The sequence below is a fragment of the Elephas maximus genome, chromosome 1 (genome assembly GCF_024166365.1).
Source record: "Elephas maximus indicus isolate mEleMax1 chromosome 1, mEleMax1 primary haplotype, whole genome shotgun sequence".
Classification (NCBI taxonomy): Eukaryota; Metazoa; Chordata; class Mammalia; order Proboscidea; family Elephantidae; genus Elephas; species Elephas maximus.
The window spans coordinates 12,570,383-12,595,745 of NC_064819.1; the positions used below are offsets into that span (position 1 = coordinate 12,570,383).

Sequence of the window (25,363 nt, forward strand, 5' to 3'; positions counted from 1 at the left end):
CAAAGTGCTTTAGGATGAGAGACACACCTACCTCACTGGCAGGTAGAGGAAGGCTGTCAGCATCCTGCCCCCCTGGAATGTGACCTCCTGCTGCTACTAGAATCTGGTGCACACAACTATCACCACTACTCCTCTAAGTTAATAGGTGACTTCTCTAAGTTAATACACCACACACTTGGTGACCCAAAATCAGAACACCTAATCTGATTCTATTCAAGAATAGTGAATGGACTCTTAGGCTTATATATCTGGTAACAGCCCAAACCAGCTGGTAATAGGACATAAGTGATTCAAAGGCGACAACAATCAAGACAGTGCAATCTAGTAGCCCATCTGCATATATTGAAAGAAAACAAAACAAGGTAAGTCTCAGAGAGCAAATATAAAATAAATCATTACAATATCTTATAGATGGCTCAGAGACAGCAGTCGATATCAAACCACATAAAGAAGCAGACCATGATTGCTTCTACAACTTCCCAAATTAAAGAATCAAAATCTTTCCCAAATGAAGATACGATCCTGGAATTGCCAGATGCAGAATATAAAAAACTAATGTACAGATTGCTTCAAGACATCAGGAATGACCTCAGAAATGAAATAAGGCAATCTACAGAAAAAGCCAAGGAACACACTGATAAAGCAATTGAAGAAATCAAAAAGGTTATTCAAGAACATAGTGGAAAAATTAATAAGCTGCAAGAATCCATAGAGAGACAGCATTCAGAAATCCGAAAGATTAACAGTAAAATTACAGAATTAGACAACTCAGTAGGAAGTCAGAGAAGCAGAATCGAGCAATTGGAATGCAGAGTGGGGGACCTGGACGATAAGGGAATTGACACCAATATAGTTGAAGAAAAATCAGATAAAAGAATTTAAAAAAATGAAGAAACCCTAAGAATCATGTAGGACTCTATCAAGAAGAATAACTTACGTGTGACTGGAGTTCCAGAACAGGGAAGGATAACAGAAAATAGGCAGAATAATTGAAGATCTGTTGGCAGAAAACTTCCCTGGCATCATGAAAGATGAAAGGATATCTATCCAAGATGCTCATCGAACCCCATATAAGATTGATCCAAAAAGAAAATCACCAAGGCATATTATCATCAAACTTGCCAAAGCCAAAGATAAAGAGAAAGTTTTAAAAGCGACCAGGGATAAAAGAAAAATCTCCTACAAAGGAGAATCAATAAGAATAAGTTCAGACTACTCAGCAGAAACCATGCAGGCAAGACGGCAATGGGATGACATATCTAGAGCACTGAAGGAGAAAAACTGCCAGCCAAGAATCATATATCCAGCAAAACTCTCTCTCAAATATGAAGGTGAAATTAAAACATTTACAGATAAACACAAGCTTAGAGAATTTGCAAAAACCAAGCCAAAGCTACAAGAATTACTAAAGGAAATTGTTTGGTAAGAAAATCAATAATATCAGATACCAACACAACACAAGGTCACAGAACAGAACATCCTGATATCAACTCAAATAGGGAAATCACAAAAACAAATTAAGATTAATTTTAAAAAAGAAAAAAAAGCTCAAAACAGGGAATCATTGAAGCCATTAAGTATAAGATCACAATAATCAAAAAGAGGGGCTAAATACAGGAGGCATAGATCTTCCATATGGAGAGGAAAACAAGGCTATATAGGAAGATACAAGTTAGGTTATTACTTAGAAAAATAGGGGTAAATATTAAGGTAACCACAAAGAGGTCTACCAATTCCATAATTCAAAATAAAAACCAAGAAAAACATAACGACTCAGCAAACATAAATTCAACTACTATGAAAATGAGGAACACACAAATTACAAAGAAAAATGTCTCAGCACCAAAAAGTGGAAAAATGAAATTGTCAACAACACACACAAAAAGGCATCAAAATGACAGCACTAAAATCATACTTATCTATAATTATGCGGAATATAAATGGACTAAATGCACCAGTAAAGAGACAGAGAGTCTCAGACTGGATAAAGAAACACGATCCATCTATATGCTGCCTACAAGAGACACACCTTAGACTTAGAGACACAAACAAACTAAAACTCCAAGGATGGAAAAAAATATCAAGCAAACAGCAATCAAAAAAGAGCAGGAGTGGCAATATTAATTTCTGACAAACTAGACTTTAAAGTTAAATTCACCACAAAGGATAAAGAAGGACACTACATAATGATTAAAGGGACAATTTACCAGGAAGATATAAGCATGTTAAATATTTATGCACCCAATGACAGGGCTGCAAGATACATAAAACAAACGTTAACAACTGAAAAGTGAGATAGACACCTCCACAATTATAGTAGGAGACTTCAACACACCACTTTCAGAGAAGGATAGGACATCCAGTAAGAAGCTCAATAGAGACACGGAAGACCTAATTGCTACAATCAACCAACTTGACCTCATAGACTTATACAGAACACTCCACCCAACTGCTGCAAAGTATACTTTTTTTTTCTAGTGCACATGGAACATTCTCTAGAATAGATCACGTATTAGGTCATAAAACAAACCTTTTGCAGAATCCAAAACATCAAAATATTACAAAGCATCTTCTCAGACCACAAGGGCATAAAAGTAGAAATCAATAACAGAAAAATCAGGGAAAAGAAATCAAATACGTGGAAACTGAACAATACCCTGCTCAAAAAAGACTGGGTTATAGAAGACATTAAGGAGGGAATAAAGAAATTCATAGAATGCAACAAGAATGAAAACACTTCCTATCAAAACCTCTGGTACACAGCAAAAGCAGTGCTCAGAGGTCAATTTATATCAATAAATGCACACATACAAAAAGAAGAAAGAGCCAAAATCAGACAACTGTCCCTACAACTTGAACAAATAGAAAGTGAGCAACAAAAGAATCCATCAGGCACCAGAAGAAAACAAATAATAAAAATTAGAGCTGAACTAAATGAATTAGAGAACAGAAAAACAATTGAAAGAATTAACAAAGCCAAAAGCTGGTTCTTTGAAAAAATTAACAAAATTGATAAACCATTGGCCAGACTGACTAAAGAAATACAGGAAAGGAAACAATAACCCGAATAAGCAACGAGAAGGGCCACATCACAACAGACCCAACTGAAATTAAAAGAATCGTATCAGATTATTACAAAAAATTGTACTCTAACAAATTTGCAAACCTAGAAGAAATGGATGAATTCCTAGAAAAACATTACCTACCTAAACTAACACAATTAGAACAATTAAATAGACCCATAACAAAAAAAGAGGTTGAAAAGGTAGTCAAAAAACTCCCAATAAAAAAAAGCCCTGGACTGGACGGCTTCACTGCAGAGTTCTACCAAACTTTCAGAGAAGAGTTAACACCACTACTACTAAATGTATTTCAAAGCATAGAAAATGATGGAATACTACCTAACTCATTCTATGAAGCCAGCATATCCCTGATACCAAACCCAGGTAAAGACACCACAAAAAAAGAAAATTACAGACCTATATCCCTCATGAACATAGATGCAAAAATCCTCAACAGAGTTCTAACCAATAGAATTTAACAACACATCAAAAAAATAATCCACCACGACCACGTGGAATTTTTTTTTTTTACGCAAGGTTGGTTCAATAGTAGAAAAACCTTTAATGTAATCCAGCATATAAATAAAACAAAAGACAAAAACCACATGATCTTATCAATTGATGCGGAAAAGGCATTTGACAAAGTCCAACACCCATTCATGATAAAAACTCTCAGCAAAATAGGAATTGAAGGAAAATTACTCAACATAATAAAGGGCATCTTTTTTATACAAAGCCAACAGCCAACATCACTCTAAATGGAGAAAGCCTAAAAGCATTTCCCTTGAGAACGGGAACCAGACAAGGATGCCCTTTATCACCGCTCTTATTCAATATTGTGTTGGAGGTCCTAGCCAGAGCAATTAGGCTAGACAAAGAAATAAAGGGCATTCGGATTGGCAAGGAAGAAGTAAAATCATCTCTATTTGCAGATGACATGATCTTATACACAGAAAACCCTAAGGAATCCTCCAGAAAACTACTGAAACTAATAGAAGAGTTCAGCAGAGTCTCAGGTTACAAGATAAACATACAAAAATCACTTGGATTCCTCTACATCAACAAAAAAAACATCGAAGAGGAAATCACCAAATCAATACCATTCACAGTAGCCCCAAGAAGATAAAATACTTAGGAATAAATCTTACCAAGGATGTAAAAGACCTATACAACGAAAACTACAAAGTACTAGTGCAAGAAACTAAAAGGGACCTACATAAGTGGAAAAACATACCTTGCTCATGGATAGGAAGACTTAACGTAGTAAAAATGTCTATTCTACCAAAAGCCATCTACACATGCAATGCACTTCCGATCCAAATTCCAATGACATTTTTTAATGTGATGGAGAAACAAATCACCAACTTCATATGGAAGGGAAAGAAGCCCTGGATAAGTAAAGCATTACTGAAAAAGAAGAAGAAAGTGGGAGGCCTCACTCTACCTGATTTTAGAACCTATTATACAGCCACAGTAGTCAAAACAGCCTGGTACTGGTACAACAGGCACATAGACCAATGGAACAGAATTGAGAACCCAGATATAAATCCGTCCACCTATGAGCAGCTGATATTTGACAAAGGCCCTGTGTCAGTTAATTGGGGAAAAGATAGTCTTTTTAACAACTGGTGCTGGCATAACTGGATATCCATTTGCAAAAAAATGAAACAGGACCCATACCTCACACCATGCACAAAAACTAACTCCAAGTGGATCAAAGACCTAAACATAAAGACTAAAACGATAAAGATTATGGAAGAAAAAATAGGGACAATGTTAGGAGCCCTAATACAAGGCATAAAGAGAATACAAAACATTACCAAAAATGACAAAGAGAAACGAGATAACTGGGAGCTCCTAAAAATCAAACACCTATGCTCATCTAAAGACTTCACCAAAAGAGTAAAAAGACCACTTACAGGTTGGGAAAAAATTTTCAGCTATTTCGTCTCTGACCAGCGTCTGATCTCTAAAATCTATATGATTCTGTTAAAACTCAACCACAAAAAGACAAACAACCCAACTAAAAATTGGGCAAAGGATATGAACAAGCACTTCACTAAAGTAGATATTCAGGCAGCTAACAGATACATGAGAAAATGCTCTCGATCATTACCCATTAGAGAAATGCAAATTAAAACTATGATGAGATTCCATCTCACTCCAGCAAAGCTGGCATTAATCCAAAAAACACAAAATAATAAATGTTGGAGAGGCTGTGGAGAGATTGAAACTCTTATACACTGCTGGTGGGAATGTAAAATGGTACAACCACTTTGGAAATCTATCTGGCGTTTACTTAAAAAATTAGAAATAGAACTACCATACAACCCAGAAATCCCACTCCTCGGAATATATCCTAGAGAAATAAGAGTCTTTACACTAACAGATATATGCACACAGTGTTTATTGCAGCACTGTTTACAATAGCAAAAAGCCGGAAGCCACCAAGGTGTCCATCAACAGATGAATGGATAAATTATGGTATAGTCACACAATGGAATACTATGCATCGATAAAGAACAGTGATGGATCTGTGAAACATTTCATAACATGGAGGAACCTGGAAGGCAGTATGCTGAGTGAAATTAGTCAGAGGCAAAAGGACAAATATTGTATAAGACCACTATTATAAGATCTTGGGAAATAGTTTAAACTGAGAAGAACACATTCTTTTGTGGTTAGGAGAGGGGGGAGGGAGGGAGGGTGGGAGAGGGTTATTTACTGATTAGATAGTAGATAAGAACTGCTTTAGGTGAAGGGAAGGACAATACTCAATACATGGAAGGTCAGCTCAATTGGACTGGACCAAAAGCAAAGAAGTTTCCGGGATAAACTGAATGCTTCAAAGGTCAGTGGAGCAGGGACGGGGTTTTGGGGACTATGGCTTCAGGGGACATCTAAGTCAAACTGGCAAAATAAAATCTATTAAGAAAACATTCTGCATCCCACTTTGAAGTGTGGCGTCTGGGGTCTTAAATGCTAACAAGCGGCCATCTAAGATGCATCAATTGGTCTCAACCCACCTGGATCAAAGGAGAATGAAGAACGCCAAGGTCACAAGTTAATTATGAGCCCATGAGACAGGAAGAGCCACATGAACTAGAGACTTACATCATCCTGAGACCAGAAGAACTAGATGGTGCCCAGCCACAACTGATGACTGCCCTGACAGGGAGCACAACAGAGAACCCCTGAGGGAGCAAGAAAGCAGTGGGATGCAGACCCCAAATTCTCATAAAAAGACCATACTTAATGGTCTGACTGAGACTAGAGGAATCCCAGCGGTCATGGTCCCCAAACCTTCTGTTGGCCCAGGACAGGAACCATTCCCGAAGACTACTCATCAGACATGGAATGGACGGGACAATGGGCTGGAGAGAGTTGCTGATGAAGAGTGAGCTACTTGTATCAGGTGGACACTTGAGACTGTACTGGCATCTCCTATCTGGAGGGGAGATGGGAGGGTAGGGAGGGTTAGAAACAGGCAAAACAGTCATGAAAGGAGAGACTGGAAGGAGGGAGCGGGCTGACTCATTAGGGTGAGAGTAAATGGGAGTATGTAGTAAGTTGTATATAAGCTTATATGTGACAGACTGACTTGATTTGTAAACTTTCACTTAAAGCACAATAAAAATTATTTAAAAAAAAATAAGTAAATTTAAGATCACAACTGACATCATAGAACACTTTGTGTACAATTCGTTGAATGAGAAACTAATTTGCTCTGTAAACTTTCACCTAAAACACAATAAAATATTAAATATATATCTATATATTCTATGAGTCGGAATCAACTCGATGGCACTTTTTCTTTTTTAATCTATATATTTAGACCTAGGTCCACTAATTCTAAATGCAAGGCAAGGGTTAAACTTCTGCCACAAGTCTGGGCAGAACTGTAGAAGAAAGAGGAACACCCTTTATTAAAGAAAGTCACAGGCCACACAGCCAGTGCAGAGGAAGAGCTTGGTAGGGAAGGGTTGCTCCTTTTCCCTCTGTAACACGGACAGCACAGCCAAGAGCAGCTTCCTTCCCCGACGATAGTCCACAGTCCGGGCTTAGCCCACAGCAGGAAGCAGCCAAGATGGATCTCCAACAGTGAGTAATCGTTCTTATCATTTTTTTGAAAAACAATTGTGAGTTAAGTGACCACAGCAGCAGGCTGAGGTTGAGGGTGATGTTCTGACTTCCGTCCTTCCCGCCCAAGAAGGAACAAATCTGTGTTCCTGTGAGAAGCCCAAAGCAGGAGCACTGGGAGGGAGAAGGGTCCATGTTGTGAAAGGTCAGCTGAAGCCTGAAGCCAATCTCCCCTTCTGAGAGCACCGGCTGAGGCTGAGTTCATAGTTCCAAGGCTGGGAAATATTTATTTTTGGTTTTGTTTTTTAATTTTGTTGTGTTTTGGGTAAAAATTTACAGCACAAATTGGTTTCTCATTCAAAAATTTATACACAAATTGTTTTGTGACATTGGTTGCTATTCCCACAACGTCAGCACTCTCCCCATTCTGGTTCTCCGTGTCTGTCCATCGTCCAATTTTACTATCCCTTCCTGACTTCTTGTCTTTGCTTTTGAGCAAGTGTTGCCCATTTGGTCTCATATACTTGAATGAACTAAGAAGCACATTCCTCACATGCGTTATTGTCTGTTTTATAGGCCTGTCTAATCTTTGGTGAAAAGTGGACTTCAGGAGTGGCTTCAGTTCTGAGTTAGCAGGGTATCAGTCATCTAGTGCTATAACAGAAATACCGCAAGTGGGTGGCTTTAACAAAGAGAAATTTATTCTCTCACAGTCTTGGAGGCTAGAAAGTCTGAATTCAGGGGGCCAGCTCCAGGGGAAGGCTTTCTCTCCCTGTTGGCTCTGGAGGAAGGTCCTTGTCATCAATCTTTCCCCAGTAGAGGAGCTTCTCAGTGCAGGGACCTAGGTCCAAAGGATGCACTATTCTTCAGGCTGTCGTTTCCTGGTGGTATGAGGCCCCCATGTCTCTCTGCTCGAATCCATCTTTTAGATCTCAAAAGATATTGACTTAAGACAGAATCTAATCTTATAGGTCTCATCAATAAAACTGATCCACCTCATTGACATCATAATAACACGATTTACAACATGTAGGAAAATCACATCAGATGACAAAATGGTGGACAGTCACAGAATACTGGGAATCATTGCCTGGTCAAATTGATACACATATATCTGGGGGACACAATTCAATCCATGACACAGGGTGTCCGGGGTCATGGTCTCATGGATTCCTCCAGTCTCTGCCAGACCAGTAAGTCTGGTGTGTTTTTTTGTATGTGTGTGAATTTGAATTTTATTCTACATTTTTTTCCTGCTCTATCTGGGACCCTGTATTGTGATCCTTGTCAGAGCTGGTAGTGGTGGTAGCTGGGCACCATGTAGGTCTTCTGGGCTCAGCCTGGTGGAGCCTGGGTTCATGTGGTCTATTAGTCCTAGACTAATAATTTCCTTGTGTTTTTGGTTTTCTTCATTCTCCTTTGCTCTGGGTGGGATGGAACCAATAAGTGTATTTTAGATTGCTGCTTGCAGGCTTTTAAGATCTCAGAGGCTACTCACCAAAGTAGGAGGTAGAACGTTTTCTTTATCTTATGTTATACCAATTGGCCTAGATGTCCCTGAAGCCATGGTCCCCAGCCCTCAGCCCCAGTAACTTGATCCCTCAAGATGTTTGGATATGTCTAGGAAGCTTCTATGACTTTGCTTTGGTCAAGTTGTGCTGACTTCCCCTGTATTGTATGTTGTCTTTCCCTTCACCAAAGTTAACACTTGTCTAGCTAGTTAGTGGTTTCCTCACCCCATCCCTCCTCTCCCTCATAAGTTTTTTGGTTTTTTGTTTTTTCCTACAATTGTGGTTGACTGCCATATGAAGGTAAGAATTATTTCAAGTGCCAAAAATAGTTTGTTTCTAAGTGATTCATTTGGGTTTTTAAAATTTGTTTTTTAAATATTAAATGTTGCAGTCACTGATGTTAAGCTAAGGATTCAATATTTTAAAACGTCTGGGAAAGTATGACAAATAAGAGGAAATAAAGCTTGTATGCACCAGGGTCAGTATGGCCTGAGGTTGAGGGGCAGAAGAGACAGGGGGATGATAGAGAGAGACGGCTGAAGGTGAGAGGCTCGGGGAAAAGGAACAGGAAGAGGAGGTAGAAGGAGAGAATACAGCCCCAGATAATGACTCACAAAGAGGCCGTGGGAAATTCTGGGCGGGGCTGGGTAGTGGGAAGAGGTAGAGTAACTCAATTAGCTACATGTACTGAACATGGGTTACATGCCGTGTGCTTTATATGTGCTGCTTTACTTTAATCTTCACAGTGACTCTCGGATGTAGTTTTTTTTTTAAACTAATTTTTATTTTTCTTTAAGTGAAAGTTTACAAAGCACGTCAGTCTCTCATACAAAAATTTATATACACCTTGCTATATACTCCTAATTGCTCTCCCCCTAATGAGACAACACACTCCTACCCTCCACTCTCTCTTTTTGGGTCCATTCGGCCAGCTTCTGGCCTCCTCTGCCCTCTCATCTCCCCTCCAGACAGGAGATATCAACATAGTCTCATGTGTTTACTTGATCCAAGAAGGTTGTTCTTCACCAGTATCGTTTTCTATCCCATAGTCCAGTCCAATCCCTGTCTGAAGAGTTGGCTTTGGGAATGGTTCCTGTCTTGGGCTAACAGAAGGTCTGGGGACCATGACCTCCGGGGTCCTTCTAGTCTCAGTCTGACTATTAAGTCTGGTCTTTTTATGAGAATTTGGGGTCTGCATCCCACTGCTTTCTTGCTCCCTCAGGGGTTCTCTGTTGTGTTCTCTGTCAGGGCAGTCATTGGTTGTGGCCGGGCACCATCTAGTTCTTCCGGTCTCAGGCTGATGTAGTCTCTGGTTTATGTGGTCCTTTCTGTCTCTTGGGCTCATAATTACGTTGTGTCTTTGGTGTTCTTCATTCTCCCTTGCTCCAGGTGGGTTGAGACCAATTGATGTATCTTAGATGGCCACTTGCTAGCATTTAAGATCCCAGATGCCACTCTCCAAAGTGGTATGCAGAATGTTTTCTTAATAGATTTTATTATGCTAATTGACTTAGATGTCGGACATAGATATTATCGTCATTCTGTTATGAATGAGGTAACTGACTTCAAGAGGTTAAATAACCTGCCCAAGTTTACACTGCTCATAAGGGGCACAGCCAGAATCTGAAAGCCAGTCATTTTCTTGCCCACTATGCTCTGCACCACAAGGTTTCTTGATACCCTGCAGGTTCCCATGGCAAAGACTTACCGGAAGGAGTCACACCACATCCAGCTGTTCTCCTGGATGGTGGCAGCTGGGGTCAGTCATTATTTGTTGTTAGTGCTCTTTGAGAAGCTAAGTAACCCTCAACTACCTGGCGCCTTCTGGTTTGGGAAATAAATTTGCTGCTTTTATTTCAGAAAATTGGGATTTAATTTCCAAGAAAAGTTTCCTTTTTCCTCCAGTGGAATTTTGAAATGTCACACATGTGCAAAAAAAGAATCTCAGAATTTAAAATGCTTGTGGAACTGTAGAGGCAGTGCTACTAACTATGCTAGCGCTGCCTTTGTTTCACAGTGCCTGAAAACTGGTCACGAACAGGAAATTTGAAAATATAAATGGCTAATAAATAAAAGAAAAGCCAATTAATACAGTGAAATATCATTTTTCCTCAAAGTGGCAAATATTTTAAAAAAGAGTTCTCCATGTTGATAAGAAGGAAGGGACACTTATACCCTCATGACTTGCTAAGTGGTGCAAATGGTTTGTGCTCAACTACTAACCTAAAGGTTGGCAGTGTGAGCCCGCTCAGCAGAGCCATGGAAGAAAGGCCTGGAGAGCTCCTTCCATTAAGATAAAAAAAAAACAAAATCCGTTGCCATAAAGTCAATTCCAACTCACGGTGACCATATGGGACAGAGTAGAACTGCCCCACAGAATTTCCAAGGAGTGCCTGGTGGATTTGAACTGTTGACCTTTTGGTTAGCAGCCATAGCACTTAACCACTATGCCACCAGAGTTTCCATTAAGATGATAACCAAGAAAATCCTATGGAGCAGTTCTACTCTGTAACATATGAGGTTGCTGTAAGCAGGAATCAACTGAAAGGCAATGTTTTTTTGTTTTAACCCACTGATAGTAATATGATCTTCCTGAATGTTAATCTGGAGGTAAATATCAAAAGCCCTTAAAATTTATACACCCTTTAATCCAGCAGTTCAACAATTAGGAATTTATTCTAAGGATATAATCATATATGTTTGAAAAGTTTTAGTGAAATGGATATTTTTCTTGCCGTTTTTCCGAATAGGGAAAATCTTAGAAACAATTTAATTGACTAAAAATAGGCGATTGGTTATTTATGATACATGCATAATGGAATACCACACAATCATTACATACTCTCTTGGACAGTGATTTGTAATGTGTTTAGCTTAAGAAAAGCAAAGCGGAATCTGCACTGCTACCCTTTTTATAAACGATACATGTACACACACAGTGTTCATCAGAAATATTTTCTACTTCATGCTTTTGAACTTGTATTACACTGCAGGCAGAAAAACAAAACTAGATTTTTTTTTTTAAACAACAGAAATTTATTTTCTCACAGTTGTGTAAGCTGAAAGCCTGAAATCAAGGTGACAGAGGGCCATGCTCCCTCTGAAGGCTCTAGGGAAGAGTCCTTGCTTCTTCTACATTCTGGTAGTTGCCAGAAATCCTTGGTATTCCTCTGCTTGAGGTAACATAACTCCAGTCTCTGCCTCCAGCTTCACATGTAGTTTTCCCCATGTCTCCTCTGTGTCTTCCAATCTCTCTGTCTTCATAAGGACGCTGTCGTTGTTAGGTACTGATTCTCACACACAGTGACCCTATAGGGCAGAGTAGAACCGCCCCATAGAGTTTCCAAGAAGCGGCTGATGGATTTGAACTGGTGATGTTTTGGTTAGCAGCTAAGATCTTAACCACCAGGGCTCTGTATAAGGACACTAGTCATTGGATTTAGGGCCCACCCTAATCTTCACCCTCGTCTTCACTTGATTACATCTGCAAAGACCCTATTTCCAAAAAAGACAGCATTCACAGATATTGGGGGTTAGAATTTCAACATATCTTTTTGAGGGATACAATTTAACCCACAACAACTCTAAAGGATAAACTAGAGAGCTTTGCGGTCAGTTGGTCTGGATCTAAATCCCAACTCTGTTATTACTATTAACTGTGTGAATTTGGCAAATTGTTGAAACTTTCCAAGATAAGAATAGTATCTTATTTTTTTTAATTTTTATTGTGCTTAATGTGAAAGTTTACAAATCGAGTCAGTCTCTCATATAAAAACTTATGTACACCTTGCTATATACTCCTAGTTGCTGTCCCCCTAATGAGACAACACATTCCTTCTCTCCACGCTGTATTTCCGTGTCCATTCAGCCAGCTTCTCTCCCCACCTGCCTTCATATCTACCCTCCAGACAGGAGTTGACCACATAGTCTCATGTGTCTACTTGATCCAAGAGACTCACTCCTCACTGGTATCATTTTCTATCTTATGGTCCAGTGCAATCCCTGTCTGAGGAGTCAAAACTAGATATCTAAGAAAAAGAAATTAAGAGCTGACTTTTCTCAGAAAAGCAGATAGCTGTCTCGTGGCATGTGATTACTCATGGCTTGTGGAATTCCATAATTTGTGGAATTCATTTTAGCCCTTTCTATTCAACTTTTTCTTCTTTTGACTTCTCTTCAAAATGTGCTCACTCTGCCCATAGCTCATTCAATCCTAATAGGCCTGTTTCCACAGAGCGTTGGATTTAGAAGGGACCTGAATGTTCGTTTCCTTATTTTATGGGTGTAAGTCACATATTAGGAGAGACGACAAGTATAATAGTTAAGTGGGCAGGATGAGGAACCAACTGCTGGGGTTTGAATACCAGCTTCCCTGCTTTCTAACTATGAGACCTTGGACGAGTTGCTTATCTTTGTAAACCCTTCGTTTCTTATCTTTAAAATAGGGATAATAGTAATATGTCATTAGGCAGTTGTGAGATTTCAGTGAGATAATTCATATAAAGTGCTTTGAACCATGCTCTAGTAAGTAAAAAAAAAAAAAAATTTTTTTTTAAGTGGTCAGTAATTATTATTAGTTGTTTTTATTACTGTTGCTATTAGAGTTAAGAAATGAGAAGTGATTTGTCCACGGTTTCACAACAGCTTGATGGTATTACTAGGTCTAGAATGCAGGAAGGTTGTTTCCCATGGAAGCTTTCAATACCTGCTGAGCCTGGCACAACGGCTCCAGACTGGGATTCTAGAAGAGCTGACTGGAAACAGGCAGAGCCCAAGGACAAGGCCAGCCACTTCCAGAAAGTGACTCTGATCACAGTGGGAAGCCAAAACCTGGGGAGGAGAGTGAAGCTCAGGAAGCTGAGAGCCAGGTTAGATGCAGGGGTGATGCTGAAGAGTTAGCACAGGAGAGACAGCTCAGAGACCCTGTGGGAATGGGCCTTTTATAGGCCACCAGCTGTGGGTTTCCTAGGGGGGAGTCAACTTGGTTTTAAGACCCAGGGCTTGGGTGATTAAATAGACGAGGCCTGGGTTCATGGGGGGAAATTGCAAGCATAACTGGGAGAGGGTCCATGACAGTAATAATAGAGGATGAAGTGAAAGCTGGATGGAGCCAAGGCAAAGAGCCTGGAGAAGGAGCCCAGGCAACCAGTCTTGATTACCCTAAAGATGCAGCCTAAGTTTGAAGAATCACAGACAAGCAGAGATGTAATAAAATCTGCTTTAAAAAATTTCTCTGGCAGCAGAACGCAGAACTGATTTCAGCGCTAATACCGGTGACAAGGAAATCATTTAGGAAACTATTGGAATAATCCAAGGAGAGGTGATGAGGGTATGAAACCAGGGCAGTTATGGCGAGAACAGAGAGGAGAAGCTGTGTTAAGAGATGTTTAAGCACTAGAATTGATAGGATTTGGGTTTTGACAGATGTTGAGGTGGAGGGAGAAGGAGAGAGAAAGCTCTCACTGCATAGTGGTATGCTTCACAAAATGGGGACCCTGGGCAGAGAGGACAGAGGTGAGTTCATTTTTAGAACGTTGAATTTGAGATGTCTGTGGAGCAGCTGGATGGAGATGCCCACGTAGACTGCTGGATACACAGCTCAAGAAAGAGATCTGGCTGGGGGTAGACATTTAAGAGTTTTCAACGTAAGTAAAGCTAATAGTTGAAATTCTTACTGCGGGTGAGCTCACTAGGGAAAGCGGATTGAGAAGAAGGCAAGGATGGAACCTGGAAAACCTAGATGTTTAGGGAGGGAGAGGAGAAAGAAGAGTCTATGAAACAGACACTGAGGAGGGGCTAGGGAGATTGGAGCAAACATGGAGAAAAGCGGTGTCACCGAAACTCAGGGAAAAGAGAGAGGACATGTACACAGAAAGGCGATGCACTTTTACGGAACTCCTAGAGTCAGTGTGCAGAGAGATCACGTGGGAAACGACGGCAAAGATGGCTCTAGTGACTAAGTGTTGTGGACCTCAGTGACAGTACATCCAGCCAGAGAAAGAAGCCACAAATAAGTGTATCAGAGAACTTAGAGGAAACCAAAAAAGGATTAGATCACCTAAACCAAGGGAAGAAAACCATTTCACCAAGCAGAGGGTAGTCACTGTGTCAAATTCTGCAGAAACGTGAAGTAGGAGAATGACTGCAAATGTCAGTCCTAAGACCATCAGTGACCTTTGCAGAGCACTGTCAGTTGAGGGGAGGGAGCAGATGTTAGAAAGCTGAATCCCTGGAGACAGCACAAATGGAACGCTCTCGTGAAAGTTTGGTGATGTAAGGGGATCTCTTCACTGGACCGAACCCACCTCCTCTGTGGGTAAAGAGCCTCATGGAAATAACCTAGAAGCAAGTTAGCCAGTCCTGGAGTCTTCTCTTCCCTACTTTAGTAGCTAACCAAAGGAGGGGAAAGTCAGTACTTCTTATTCCACATAAAACTGTTTCAGGAAAGATTTCAGGAGGAAAAGGATATACATGTTGGATTTTGTTACTGACATGCAGTTAGATTCCGTTGTTATTTGAGGCTTCTTGGTGACAAAGTCTATGGTCCATCTGGTGAGGTAAAGATGAAAACAAGCCCAAGTGGAATTTTGGAGATCATTTATAATTTACGTCAATAAACAAACAAACAACAAAAAAAAACCACAGTAGAAATGGAATAGAGAAGTATTAAAGCATTTTCTTAGAAAGCTTTGCAAGTCAAAATAAGTCAGAAATTTGCTTTCTGTAGTGTCAGGGTTATTATAGGCCAAAACAACCCAAATGTCACAGTTCTGAATTAATGGGGTTCAAATTGGCCAGATTTGACTGTACCATCAGAGCTGGTAAAAATAAAAAGGAATAAATATTTAGTTAAATAAAACCAATTAGTACCAGCCAGAAGCTTACCACTAGGTAAAATCTACCCAGAGGATAAACCAAGTCATCACCCGCACCTTATAACTACTTTCAACCAACTAAACAATAAATCTTTGTCAATAGCCTGTTAATTTTAAGGCCGTATGGGGTCCTGGGGGCACAGTGGTTAAGAGCTGGCTGCTAACCAAAAGTCAGCAGTTCAAAGTTACCAGACTGCTCCTTGGAAACCCTATGGGGCAGTTCTACTCTGTCGTATAGGGTCACTATGAGTCAGAATCGAAACAACAATGGGTATGTTTGTTTGTTTGGATGAGGATACAAAAGAAAGAACTGACACATTATTTTATAGTCTAAGTGGGAATAAAAGCCAATAATAATGAAATGACAGAAAGGAATAAGTAATTTTTAAAAGAAGAAATATAAATGACAAAAAAGTTTATTTTCACTATTGAGGAAACCCCAATTCACACACCAATGAGATATTTTCATTTATCAAATTAAAAAACTCAAACAATCCAATTAGAAAATGGGCAAAAGGCATTTCACCAAAGAGATGAAAAATACAAATTGCAAATAAGCACATGAAAAGATGTTCTACATGATTAGCCATTATGGAAATGAAAATTTAAATCACAGTGAGATATCACTACACACCTATCAAAATGGCTAAACCAAAAAATAGGGACCACACCAAATGCTGTTAAGATGCTGAGAAACTGGGTCATTCATACATTGCTGGTGGATATGTGAAATGGTACAGTTGTTCTAGAAAACAGTTTGGCATTTTCTCACAAAACTAAATATGCATTTACCGTATGACCCAGCAATTGCACTCTTGGGCATTTATCTCAGAGAAATGTTCACACACATACACACACACAAAACATGAATGTTCATAGCAATTTTATCTGTAATAGCCCAAACTGGAAAAAACACAAATGTTCTTCAGTGAGTGAACGGTTAAACAGACCGGGGTTCATACACACCATGGAATATAACTCAACAATACATAAAAATTTGGATGAATCTCTAGGGAATTATACTGAGTGAAAAAATGCCAATTCCAAAAGGTTACATACTCTATGGAACTCCGGTGGCACAGTGGTTAAGAACTTGGCTGTTAACCAAAAGGTTGGTAGTTAGAATCCACCAACCGCTCCTTGGCAACCCAATGGGGCAGTTCTACTTCGTCCTGTAGCATTGCTATGAGCCAGGGTTGACTCAAGGGCAACAGGTTTACATAGCATATGATTCTATTTATATGACGTTGTTGAAATAAAACTACAGAAACAGAGAGCAGATTGGTGGCTGTCACATTAGGGATGGAAGGTGGGTGTGGCTACAAAGGGATGATACAAACGAGTCTTGTGCTGACAGAATAGTTCTGGATCTCGATGATGACGTTGGTTACTTGAATGTACACATGTGATAAAATTGCATAGACCTACACACACATACACACACACACAAATGAGTGCATGGAAAACTGGTGACACCTGATGTAAGCTCTTTGGATTATACCAATGTCGGTTTCCTGGTTTTGATTTTGTACTACAGTTGTGTAAGACATTACTATTGGGGAAAAGGGGCAGAGCATATGGGACCTCCTTGCACAAGTGATAAAGGTAAGAGCCAGAGAGCCAATGGTGGACCAAAAATGATCCACGGACATGTCTTACAAAGAATAAAACAACAACAACAAAAAAAAACCTTAATTTTAATTAATTGCAAATATTTCTAAATTTGAAGAGTTTACATAGCTTTGAATTTCCAGCTCCTCTGGATGATGAAATACCTGGTAACACTGGGCCCAGGTTCCCACAGGACAACACCTGCTAGTTCTACCAGAGCCCCCCAGCTTCTGATAGGGTATAATTTCTTCTCTTCCCATGTGGCCTGTTTTGCTTGTTTACGTTACCTGCCTGAACCCTGAAGACATTTGAGTCTAAGACCCCTGGTCTAGGAAGTGAGGCATCAGCTTGAAAGGAATAACCCATTGGAGCAAGGCGAGTGAGGGCTGGGAGCCTGGAAGCTGAGGTTGTTTTGAACGCCCACATCCCTGAAGAGCCAAATCCGAGAGGCCATTTGCCTTCTCCGCTCCTGAGTGGGTTGGAAATGGCCCCAAGATCTCTGCCTGGGAGTTGGAGCAGTGGTTTGGGAGGGAACAGGAGCGTGATTGAGGGCGCGGTGGAGAAGGCAGAAATTGGAAGGACACAGAGAATTTAAGCAACAAGGGAAAGAAAAGTTAACGTGCCCGAGCAGTGGCTGACCCAAGATTCTATTTCCAAGACAATTCTGTGGCTTATAACCATGTTCATGGTTGCCAGAAAAAAAAGTTAGAGAAAAAGGAAAACAAACCAAAACCCAGCCTCCTCTGGTTGTATTTTCACATGGACAGGAACAGCAACTTGTAGCCCATTCTCGTAATCATGGAGTTGATTTTGACCCTGAGTGACCCTACAGGACAGAGTAGAAAGCCCCACAGGGTTTCCAAGGCTGTAAATCTTTACGGAAGCAGACTGCCACATCTCTCTCCTGTGAAACAGCTGGTAGGTTAGAACAGCTGATGTTTCAGTTTGCAGCCAAGTGCTTTAACCACTGCACCACCAGGGCTACTACTCAGATAATGATTTGCGGGTTCCACACAGTTCAGGCAGGCCTTAGGGAGAACAATTCTATAGACTTAGGAACACTGGGCAGGTTACCAGCTTATCCAAGCCTCAGTTTCTTCATCTGTTAGAAGGTTTAATAGTTGTAACCTTCAGGAGGGTAAGGATTAAGTGAGCAAATGGAGGAACGTCAAGTGCGAGGCAGAGTACAAAGGAATAAATGATCACTGTGATGACTGGAGATGTGGATTAGGTATTATTTTGCCCAGTGAGAAAACTGAGGTTCAGAGAAGCTTAGTAACTTCCTCAAGGTCCCACACTTATTAAGGGGCAGAGTGGGTAGACTTACTCAAAAAGTGCCAAACCACACCCACAGCATTCAGACTGAAAAAAAAAAGTACGCTGACATCTATCTGACATTCAAATGATAGTCACATCCTGCTAAAAGCTTGAGGTCACTGGCTGTGTGACCTTGGGCAAGTGGTCTAACCTCTCTGAAACTCAGCTTCCTCATCTGTAAGACCCTGTGAGTTCATTGTGAAGATTAATTGCAGTAATGTTTAAAGTGCTTAGCAGGGCGCCTGGCTTACAGCCATCACTTAATCAGGTATTAACCGCAGTAAAATGACGTTTACTGAGCTCTCGCCCTGGGCCGGTTACCGTGCTGAGCAAAGCACCAGGAATACAAAGGGAAATGAAACACCATCGCTGCCCTTGTGGGACTCAGGACAAGACAGCCATTTGAGCAGTGTAATTTTAACACAAGAGGAAACTGTTGTAATGGAAGAGAAGAAAAAATGATGTGATTTGGGAGTGAGGAAGCTACAAATATGGTGAAGGGAGAAGGGGTGGGGAGGGCAGGGATGGCTTCAACTGTGGGGTGACCTGGAACTGGAAGAAAGAGTAGAGTTCTGCAGAGAGAAAAGTCAGGAAAGGTATTGCAGGCAGAAGGAACAGCATATGCGAAGGCAAAGAAGGCAAATGTCCTGAAAGGGGCTGGTGGTTTTGGGGAATAGTTCAAGTGCAACCAGAGGCGACCTTGTATGGGGTACATGATAAAAACAGAAGAGAGAAATTAGATCAGGCTGTGAAGAGCCTTGTGGGTCTTGCTAAGAAGCTTGACCACCAGCCCGTGAGGAACAAGGAGTCGGTCTTAGAGCAAGAAGTTGCATAATCAGATTGTTTTCGATGAAAAAATAACAGAAGGGCAATGGATAATGAGAGAGAATCAGCTAGAACGCTGTTGCAATTGTCCGGACAAGAGGTGATGAACCCCAATACTGGCTGCCAGATAATTAATGGAAGTGGGTGGTGAGGAAGATGGGGCAGCAATGGGTGACATAAATATACCAAGTGTGACATTAAAGGTATGAAAATAGCTTGGTCCCTTCCTCCTTACCACAGTCATCCCAAGGGACCAAAACAAAAACACAGAAAACCCTTTTAAAAATAATCTCTTTTGTTTGTATGCAAATAGGCCATGAACAGTGAAAATATAACCCAGGGGTGAAGACAACTGCAATATTTTGTCTCTAATCTATGGGACTCAAAAGATCAAATTTATCAGTGCAGTCCTTCTTAAAGACTCTAGCTCCTTAGTGTAGCCAACCGGTGCAAGCCTCACTTAGAACTGTTGTGAATCTTAAACCAAATTTGAGTAAAACTATTTAAAAGCACTTTTCAGAAGAGGCTCCCCCTGACTCACATCACCGGACAGTAGGAAGAGCAACATCTGCTTTATTGGAAAATTTCCCTTTCAAGTAGCAATATCCCTGGGTGGAGTGGACCTTTAGAACCTTCTAAATAAAGACTTGTGAGGGAAGTCTCTGTCAGTTGTTGTCAAGTCAGCTCTGACTCATGGTTAGCGTGGGTATAACAGAATGGAACATTGCCCAGTCCTGTGCCAGCTTCATGAGGTTTGAGTCCTTTGTCTCATCTTCCAGTACTCTATGGGAAAATGTTCTGTTTCCAATGACTGATTTTTAGCAGTAGATTGCCAGGCCTTTCTTCCAAGTCTCTTTTAGTCTAGAAGCTCTGCTGAAACTTGTCTCCCATGGGTGACCCTGCTGGTATGTGAAATACCTGTGGCATAGTTTCCAACATCACAGCAACGTGCAAGCCACCACAGTACAACCAACTGACAGACAGGCGGTGGGAAAGGGAGTGAGTAGTAGGGAGCTGCAAAAATCCCACCTCTATGGTTCTGCACCGTCAACTGCAGGTTCCAAATCCCAGTTGATAAAGGTGCATTTTAAGGGTTCACAGAAGTCTTAGGTGCATTGCTTCTGGTTACGGTGAGGCCACAGGGAAGTGATCCTTTCACTGTGCCATGCCCCCAGCCCTCCACTGTGAAATGGAAGCTTTAAAAACCCCAAAGTGTGCAAGCACGTGTGCGTGTGTGTGTGTGACAAGCTTAGTCATATTGGCTGTGTTCTGTATGCCCCAATTTATTTTATCTTACTTTGTAATGTACATTTTATTTATATTCCTATATAAATACTTTGCATAAAAAGGTACTTTCACAGATATTCATGGTTCCCTAAATTTTAAATACGCTGCCGTTTGTTAAAATGTGTTAGTTTTGTTATGTATTCTATCCCTCCTCTGCAAATATAAGGGGAAAAAATATGGACTTTAACTCCTAAGCAACTTTTACGTGTAGAAGACGACTTCATTTTGTCTCTTCTAACTGAGGTTATGAAGGAAATGACAAATGCCAGATGTTTTGTGAGAGAAATGACTGTTTCTCAGAATGCATAAACACATATCCTTAAGCAAACGGGTGACTTTAAGTTCGAAACTCACAATCTTCTGAAATTGGGTTCCCAGGCAACACCTCAGATTGAAAGGATAATAAGTTTGAAATTAGATATTTACGTTGTTGAATTCTGAAAAGTCATACCTCTCAGATATTGGTAGTTCTGTTATCAATTTTGGTAAGCTTGGGGCTGTATGTATTCCACTAGTCCCATAAAGATTTTGGAGTTGTTTTGGAGTCTCTGGGTGGTGCAAGGAGCCCTGGAGGCACAAGGGTTAAGAGCTTGGCTGCTAATCAAAAGGTTGACAGTTCGAATCCACCAGCCACTCTTTGGGAACCCTAGGGAGCAGTTCTACCCTGTTCTGTAGGGTCACTATGAGTCAGATTCAACTCGACAGCAATGGGTTGGGCGGTGCAGATTGTTCATGTGCTTGGCTGCTAACTGAAAGGTTGGAGTCTACACAGAGGTGCCTCAGAAGAAGGGCTTGGTGATCTGCCTTCAAAACCTCAGCCACTGAAAACTCTGTGGAGCCCAGTTCTACTCTGTCACGGGTGGGGTTGCCATAGGTTAGAATCAACAGCAGCTGGGGTTTGGTTTATGAAGATTTTACGTAGTTTCATTAATTGTTAAATGCTAGACCACCTTTTGTGTAATCTATTAAAGTAAGTCCAGACTCTGTAAGATTGTACTGTGAACCCTACTGATTCGGTGGAATCATAGAAATACTACTTTGGAAGGGAAGTTAAGGATCACTTAGCCTGTCCTTCCCCAGAATGGGCTGTCTCTACTGTACCAGCTATGACCAATGGTCAGTCAGCCACCTTGACCGTTTAAAATACGGAATGAAGAAGCTATTCATAAGGTTGTCAGTGGCTAATGCTCGTCAGAAGTACACTGCCGGGTCCTTCTTCCTAGTCTGTGTTAGTCTGGAAGCTCAGCTGAAACCTGTCCTCCATGGGTGACCCTGCTGGTATCTGAATACCGGTGGCATAGCTTCCAGCATCACAGCAACAGGCAAGCCCCCACAGTATGACAAACTGACAGACATGTGAGGGATCAGTCCCTGGAGAAGGACATCTCAGCGGAAAAGAGGAAGACCCTCAGTGAGGTGGATTGACACAGTGGCTGCAACAATGAGCTCAAGCATAACAACAATTGTAAGGATGGTGCAGGACCGGGCAGTGTTTTGTTCTGTTGTGCATAGGGTCGCTATGAGTCGGAACCGACTCGATGGCACTTAACAACAACAACAACAATGAAGGAGCACCAGTATCTCCTGAGGCAGCCTATTCCTGAGACGGAGGGCTTGGGGAAATTTTCTTGGTTGTGTCCTACAAAACCTAGTTAGAATCTACCTCGTGCTCTTAAGACAGTGTTTAATCATGAAGACATCAGACCTAACTGAAGTTGTGCAGGAAAATCATTTGATGGCCGTTACCTTGACATTATCAGCTGGGTGTAGGTCTCCTGCACTCAACGCAGGCTCCGTGAGGGGGACCACAACTTCTTTTGCTCCCCTTGAACCCCAGGATTAGCCCAGGCCCTGCATCCATTCGGGGCTGGTTAAACATTTGTCCAATGAGAGAAAGCAAACTATAAAGTGTAAATTCCCAAGGACGGAATTACACCTGTGGATTTCAAAGTGTTTTTGGAAAATGGGAAATACTGCTAAGGTGTAAAGATGGGTAGGAACAAAGGAAAAGCCTAACAGTGTGTGTATTTGTGCATCAAGAAAGCTGTGGCAGACTGCTTCCCTAAAGATTTACAGCCTTGGAAACCCTGTGGGGCAGTTCTACACTGTTCTATAGTCAGTATGAGTCAGAATGGACTCCACGGCAGTGGGTTTGGTTGTATTCTGTTGTTGCTTTTTTTGGGTTTAGAGTCTGCAGTTACTGCCAGCTCCCATGGAAGCCCTGACATAACGCAGGAACTCTGCCTAGCCCCGTCTCTGAAGTGTGGGTGTCTGTAGACATGGCAGTCAGCAAGGCAGGTAGGCTGCTCTGAACATGGTTTTGCCCCTATAATCCTGGTCTCTAGTGGCCATGGAGTGAGTTATGATCCTCTCAGCTCCCAAGCTGCAGTCCTGCTCTAGCTTAGCCTTGCTTTCTTGGCCTGTTCGCCCAATGACAGACTGAGGCCTTGTTCCACATGGATAAGCAATGCACGTGTCCACCCATCACACTGTCGATCTCACACTTCCTAGAAACTCCTGACCCGGTAAGTGCCCCGGCACACCTCTGCTGCACTCTGCCAAGTCTCTACCAGGCCACAGACCCCTCCCAGATCCTGGGATTGTTGGTTCCCCCATAGCTTCAACTCCACCCAGTCCCACCTTCCTCATCTTCCCCAGCTGCCCGTATCACGAAGGTAAGAGCACATTTCAAGGCCACACCCAGCAGGTAGAATGGTACTTCTTTTTCTAAAATGCGTGCACCCTGATGCTTACCCTTTTGACAGTTTTTTTTCCCTTAGCCTGCCTTTGATTGTAGGCAAACATAATTTTCAATCCAAATAAATGTATTTTGCTGCTGAAGTTTGGGTATGTTTTAATAAACCACCAAATGATTTTGAGAGAAAATGCAGGCAGAACCTTTGGCCTCCACTTTGATAGAATCCTGCAAATATCTGGTGGCATCCCTTGCCTTTCTGGCTTTACCTTTGAGGACATCTAAGTAGAGATGCGCCACTTCGTCCTTGTTTCTGTGTTGATCGAATACGTTAAGGTATATTTTGTATATTTTGCCTCTTTCTTAGCACGCATGAATGATGGGTGTCAATTTGCATCATGAGAAAGTGAATAAAAGAAGATGCCCCAGGGCGGCGAGGGAGACAAAGAAGTTAGCGAGGCCAAGATTGGAGCATGCCCTATCGGTTGTGAGGATGAGGGTCTTTCTATTCCCTGGGGACTAACTTGTATGCTAGGTAAACTGCTATGGATTGACTTGTGCCCCCTCAAAATATGTGTTCTAAGTCCTAGCCCCGATACCCTGGTGGCATAGTGGTTAAGAGTTCAGCTGCTAACAAAAAGGTCAGCAGTTCAAACCTACCAGCCACTCCTTGAAAACCCTATGGGGCAGTTCTCCTCTGTCCTATAGGGTCTCTATGAGTTGGAATCGATTTGATGGCAAAGGGTTTGGTTTTTTGGTTTATACCTGTGGTTAGAATGCCATTTGGAAATGGGTTTTCTTTGTTACGTTTATGAGACAGTATTAGCGTAAAGTGTGTCTTAAGTCAATCTGTTTTGAGATATAAAAGCGATTTAACAAGCAGAGATGAGGAAAGAGAGATGCCAAGCCACATGAAGATCGCCCAGGAGCAGAAGCTTAAAAGAAACAAGGACCCTCCTCCAGAGCCAACAGAGACAGAAGGAGTTCCCCTACAGTGGCAACCTGAATTCAGACTTCTAGCTTCCTAAACTGTGAGAAAATAAATTTCTGTTTGTTAAAGCCACACATTTGTTATAGCAGCACCAGTTAACTAAGACATAAACTGAGGCTACAAAATTTTAACTCAAAGAAAAAGACTCACGTCTTACTTAACTATATAAAATTTGCTTACAAGTGTAAGTCGAGTTCTATCCCCCCTGCAAAAAAAGAAAATAAAAAAAGAAGAAATCTCCCACATTTCTAAGAATGCTCCTCTAGAAACATGGAACTGAAAGCTATTTTTTAATTGATCATCAGGCCCTTAGAGAACAGTGGGACTTTTTCTTTATCTAAGGAATTGACATAAAAATCTACGTTCTGCACCAGAAAGAAATTTTTCACAGCAACGTTGTATGTATGGCATTTGATTACAAGCATGCGTCATGGGGAAGTGAATCTGCGGACTGTGAAATTGATGCTAATTTCCTTTCCCACTAATCTAGAAGCCCTCTAAAATGTCACATAATGAGTTTAGTTGCTTTACCAGGAATCAGTGTTTGTGGTTAGGGGTTTGTGTGTGTGTGTGTGTGTGTGTGTGTGTGTGTGTGCTTTAAATCAATAGGCTTTACTTTTTAGAACACTTTTAGATTTACAGAAAAACTGAGCAGATGGCGCAGGGCTCCCCTCCCCTACATTCAGTTTCTCCTATTATTAACATCTTGCATTAGTGTGGTATATATGTTACCATTAGCTGACCAATATTGATCCATTATTATTAATTAAGTCCATAGTTTACATTACAGTTCACTCTTCACATTATCTATTTCTGTGGGTTTTGCAAATGCATAATGTCTTGCGTCCACCATTACAGTATTATACAGAAGAGTTTCACTACCTGAAAAATCCCCTGTGCTTCGCTTATTCACCCCTTCCCCTGAATCCCTGGCAACCACTGGTTTCTTCACTGTCTCTATGGTTTTGCCTTTTGCAGAATGTCATATAGTTGGAATCATATAGTATGACAGGATGCAGGGTTTTTTCTTCAGCCTGGCTTCTTTCACTTAGCAATATGCTTTTAAGTTTCCTCCATGTCTTTCCATGGATTGATACCTCATTTCTTTT

At 41.1% G+C, this 25,363-nt stretch overlaps 1 protein-coding gene across 3 annotated transcripts in view; it reads left to right on the top strand.

Moving 5' to 3' along the window:
• Positions 1–25,363, top strand: part of CD86 (CD86 molecule) — a 121,477-nt gene that overhangs the window by 27,909 nt on the left and 68,205 nt on the right. For 2 of the 3 annotated variants that reach the window (XM_049877869.1, XM_049877887.1), the window contains exon 1: positions 7,009–7,163. The exons of the other annotated variant lie outside the window; for it this stretch is intronic. In XM_049877869.1, the coding sequence (XP_049733826.1) occupies positions 7,150–7,163 (14 nt within the window). In that variant the 5' untranslated portion in view covers positions 7,009–7,149. Of the gene's footprint in view, positions 1–7,008; positions 7,164–25,363 lie in introns of those variants that run through there. 3 annotated transcript variants of the gene reach the window in all.